The 5,000-nt window shown below is 34.6% G+C and overlaps 1 protein-coding gene across 1 annotated transcript in view; it reads left to right on the top strand.

Moving 5' to 3' along the window:
- Window positions 1-5,000, top strand: part of LOC113822336 (gamma-tubulin complex component 4) — a 6,107-nt gene that overhangs the window by 901 nt on the left and 206 nt on the right. The window contains exons 2-12 of the mRNA XM_027374898.2: window positions 264-393; window positions 764-960; window positions 1,232-1,326; window positions 1,542-1,695; window positions 1,888-2,035; window positions 2,176-2,336; window positions 2,626-2,770; window positions 3,457-3,579; window positions 3,913-4,093; window positions 4,287-4,368; window positions 4,641-5,000. The exon at window positions 4,641-5,000 is cut by the window's right edge and continues 206 nt beyond it. Of these exons, the coding sequence (XP_027230699.2) occupies window positions 264-393; window positions 764-960; window positions 1,232-1,326; window positions 1,542-1,695; window positions 1,888-2,035; window positions 2,176-2,336; window positions 2,626-2,770; window positions 3,457-3,579; window positions 3,913-4,093; window positions 4,287-4,368; window positions 4,641-5,000 (1,776 nt within the window). The remainder of the gene's footprint in view (window positions 1-263; window positions 394-763; window positions 961-1,231; window positions 1,327-1,541; window positions 1,696-1,887; window positions 2,036-2,175; window positions 2,337-2,625; window positions 2,771-3,456; window positions 3,580-3,912; window positions 4,094-4,286; window positions 4,369-4,640) is intronic.

The raw sequence follows: 5,000 nt of genomic DNA, 5'->3' as shown, positions 1-5,000 counted from the left end.
TATGAGAATTAGATATTTTGAGTCTTGAGTACATTTAGGGATTTCTTGCTTTGCAGGTTTGAAGTCTAAATAATTTTTTCTTCTTTTTAGTATGTTAAAATATTCACCTAATTGCTCCGTTTCATATTTTTTTTCTTTCCTTGAAAGATGTAATTTTATTTGCTTCATTTGCCTCATTTTACTACCTTTGCATATTTCTTTTTTTAATATGTTTTTATTACAAGCATAAAACACATAATAAGTTATTTATATTGCCGTTCCAGATTGCAAATGACTTGGGATTCTTCCATCCGAGTGAGATTGCAATCATCCATCAGCTGTTAAATCTCGGTTATCACTACAAGAAAGTGAAGATATTTTGTGACACGTATGATACAGTGCAGATTAAGAAGGGTAGGCGCATTGTGTTGCATTTAATAGTTTTAGATTATATAGAGCTTGATTATATTTGTAATATTATTGTTATTATTATTATTATTATTATTACTATTACTATTATTGTTGCTTTTGAAATGTTTCAGACAATAGTTTATAATGTTAGGTTTTATTTAGTGTTTTATATATATATATATATATATATATATATATATATATATATATATATATATACATATATATATAGGTAGTGGTTATTATGGTAATGATGGTGGTGGTAATAGTATTGGTGGTAATAATAACTGTAATGATGATGAAAAAAGTGTAAGTAGTAATGATGATGATCCTATAATGATAACAGCACTAATAACTATAATAACGATTTCAGATGCAGATTATCGTGGAGGGCTATACCTCTCCTCCCTGGCTGTGGCTCTCAGAAAGACCATACAGGAGTATCACTCAGCAGTTGTGGAGCTTGAGCTGAAGTTAATGAACGACCCCCAGTTACCACTCAGTCAGTTGTTATTGGCTCTGCAACCATTAGCCCCTCTAGTTGCTGCCGTTTCTACTCTTGTGACAGAGGTAGGTACTGACGTTGGCCTTGTGAATCATCTGAGTTATTTAGAAACAATACAGATTAGGAAAGAAGGTTGTGCAGATGGCTCTTTATCTTGGCTTTTGAATATGGGGATTTGGTCTTGTAGAAACATGCAGAGATAATTGATGGAAAAGGTTTTAGAAATAATGATGAGCATTTAGTCTCTGGTTGTTTTGTAAGAAACTTAAGTAAAAATGATTCATATTTTTTAGGCATGATTCATATTTTTTACACATTTTTATTTTGTGAATGCAGATTGAAAACAAGAAAGTCCGTGGGTGCATGATCCTTGAGGTTTTGCACAAACACACAGCAAATTCGGTAGCTTATATAAAGGAGGTGTTGATGAGGTTAGTACCTTTTCCCTATATGTTTGGTAAATTTGAAGAAATAATTTCCTTGATTATTGGCAGCTCATTGAATACCAACTGCCAACTTGCAATGTATGAAATATCAAAAACAGATTTTCTTGATATCTTACAAGGTTTTTGCAGCAGTCATCATACCTATGCTGTTGTCTTCCATGGTCAGATTACTAACATTAATATATATTTTCTGCCATCAGAGTGGAACAAGCAGTTCATTCTGTTTTGTATGATCAGCTGACACACTGGCTTTTGTATGGACAGTTGCTGGATCCTCATAATGAATTGTTTATACATACATCTAAGGCAGTGTCTAGTGATAAAGCTGATCAGACACCAGATGTGGAAGGTTTGGTGAGTACAGTTAACTTGTAATATTGTCATAACAGATTGTATAAACTAAGATTAAAAGTAACAAAATGTATTAGCATTAAGATGATTGAAAGGTAAAGACAATTGACATCAACTGTTTCGTAAAATGTGGGAAATAGTCCAGGTAATAGCTTCTTGATGAAAACATTATCTCTAATTATTTAACATTGTCAGAGCCTGGAGGAAAGTGAAGATGTGATTCAAAAGACAGAATGCAAGTTGAGGTTGGAAATGCTGCCCAATCACATTCCACTCCTTGTAGCAGAGAAGATTTTATTTATTGGAGAATCAATTCTCATTTTCGAAAGGGAAGGAAAAAATGGTAAGCCTCTCGGATAAAGGTGCTGGGTTTTGGTGTCTAGTGCTGTTTGTTATAAGAGTTTTCACAATGTTTTTAGTACCGGTTAACAATAGCTTTTCTTAAGGAACATGATGTAATATCAGAGCATCATTTTTTCACAGGCAGTGTGGATGCATCATCGGTGTCGTCACTCTGTGGCTTGGTCCTCAAGAGTCGGGAGGAAGAATTTTTGCAACTGATACAGAGTTTGGCAAATACTCCTACCTTTTCCATCATTCAGTTTAGTCAAGTTATTGAAACTATAAGGCACTGTGTGTCTCAGGTAAGCTAAGCTCATTTATTTGGTAGATTAGCTATTTACAAAATTTCAGTTCTCAAAACAGTAACATTTAAATACAAGTCAGTTATTATACCTGCTTCCACAATATTGAAATTTAGTATAAAATGTTTGGTTAACTCCAGAGAATACCTAATGAATATAAACTTAGTAAGCATAATGGCTCATAATGAAGCCATATATTTTCTCAATATGTCCTTTCAACTAATACAAGGAAAGACACCCTTTTGAAAAATCTAAAAAAAAATAATGAAAAATATGCATATTCTTGCAGCAACTTTGGACCCTAGTTCTGGAAGCAGGACTGGTGGCAGAACTGGCAGACCTAAAAGCTGTGTTCCTCCTTGGTCGAGGTGAACTCTACCAGACGTTAATCCCCGCTATAACACCTTTCTTTCATAACACTTCTGTTGCTACCAGTAAGTGTCTTGGTTATTTGATTTATTGTGTTGAAGTAGTTTAATTCATTGGAGTTTGGGTTTTGAAGTTTTTCATTTGGGATATTGATACTGTATGTATTAGTAACAATTTTCCAACAATTAATATTCAGTAGGCAAGAAGTTGCATTAACCACTTGCCACCAAGGATGGCATGTGCGTACATGCCATGCCCACTGTGTATTTAATTTAGTAATTGTTATTACATATAAATGGTTCCACAAGTACTAAGTCACCAATGAGCCAATTACGAGAATTACCTGTCTCACCGTTTACCCTCTTCCTTGATTTTTGATAATATTTCCTTTAATACAGCAGTTAGTAGTGTCAATAACAATATAGTAATTATATTGTATATCTGTCAATATTGATAGCATTAGTAAAAAAAAAAAAAAGTATTTTCATGCTATTTCAAGGAAAGGTGAGGTCGCAAGATCTACTAATTGACTCCTTTTTGGATAAGCACTGGTAGAGCCATCTATGTACAGAAACATTTAACAAAACAATATGAAAGTGAATGCAACATTTTCCCATCAGCATTGGGTTAATATACATTGTTTTAATATTTTTCAGCACTGTTTTGATTTCTGCCTCTTGCTTTTTAATGCAGTTTTTCCTTTATGTCTAGTATGAAATTACTTACATAAAAGAACCAATCACCTTTCTAGATGTGGATGGGCTGTTCCAGTTAGCAGGTCAACAAGTGCTTCTAGAAGAAGGAATGTTAGAAAAGTTCACCCTCTCTCTTAAGCCGCAGTCACCAAAATCAGCTCCAGCTAGCATTCAGCAAGGTAAGAAAGAAAATATTATGTCTGTGTTCAAGTTGGTTTCCATTGAGGTGTAATTGTGACAGGGGTCAAAGTGAGGAAAGTTGTTTTTCACTTCGGGATAAGTTTGTAAGCATATGGAGTAAGAAGAGAATTAGTATATGGGGTATTTGAAAGTTGAATATTCAACTAAATGGTAAATTGTTTGAACAAGAGTGAATATGGTAAAGCTAAAAAATAAATCCAATAAGTATGATTTATTTACTGACTTTCAGTTTATGTTTGAAATATATAGCTAAATAGGTAAAGTGTAAGAGATCTTTTTAATTCTACCAGTATTTACTTTTCTTTTTTCAGGTGAACGAAGCTGGAAGATTTTGAGGCTAGACTACAATGCCAAATGGCCGCTCCACAAGCTCTTCACACCAGCTGTTCAAGACAAGTATAATGCAATCTTCACTTTCCTCCTGGATGTACGACGGGCTCAGTACCGCCTCCAACAGCTTTGGATCATGCAGATGAGGGCGAAAAACAATGAGTAATGATTGTGGTTTATGCTGCAGAGCTTGTAGACCTTGGGAATATATTGAAATTAATTCATGAGACAAGTAGATTTTTTTTTTTAAGGTTCTTGATAGTAAGGGTGTTTATATTTTTGTGATTGCTCTTGCTTCTAAGTTCGGAAATCAAAGATAATGTTTTTGTTGACTTCTGCTATTTGATATTTACAGAGATGCTGCAACTTCAGTTTTGCAGTGGGCACTAAGACACCATATGAATCTTCTTATTGACAATATCCAGTATTATTTGCAGGTCAGTTCAAATAGTTTTTTATATATTCTGTTATTCTTGTGTTAGCATGTTCAAATTTCTCTTGATTTGTTGATGTACTTTCTTTTCTTTCTTTCTTAATCAAGTAGGCTACTAAGTAAATAGAAAAAACTTATTATCTGACTGTTCATTTATTAAGAAAAGATACAAGTACAGAAATAATTTCTAGATGGTGCCTATATAACTGTAAAAACAAAAAGATGATGTTATTTTACTTGTTTGCATTTTCACTCTCTGTTCCCCTCCCTGCATAGGTTGATGTGTTGGAATCGCAATACTGGCAGCTGATTGAGGAGATTGGGAAGACACGTGACTATCAACACCTGGCTAGCACCCACCACAACTTCTTGGTTTCCATCACTGCGCAGTGTTTCCTCAACAATCAGATGGTCAGCAACGCACTGCAACGACTCTTGAAGCTCATCCATAACTTCTGTACCATAATGGAAACTACATGGAGCAGCGACAGCAAAAGAGTTCCTCGTTTTGATTCTACCAGCAGCTCGGAGCAGTCATCTATTACTGACAGGGCAAAACAGATTAGGGAGTTCAGCGAGGCCTTTGAACGTGCCGCTGCTCAGCTATTTTTGATCCTCTCCAACCTCAAGCTCCAT

This window comes from Penaeus vannamei, chromosome 35 (assembly GCF_042767895.1).
Source record: "Penaeus vannamei isolate JL-2024 chromosome 35, ASM4276789v1, whole genome shotgun sequence".
Classification (NCBI taxonomy): domain Eukaryota; kingdom Metazoa; phylum Arthropoda; class Malacostraca; order Decapoda; family Penaeidae; genus Penaeus; species Penaeus vannamei.
The sequence above is the reverse complement of the archived record's forward strand: the minus strand, read 5'-3'. Positions and strand labels throughout refer to the sequence as shown.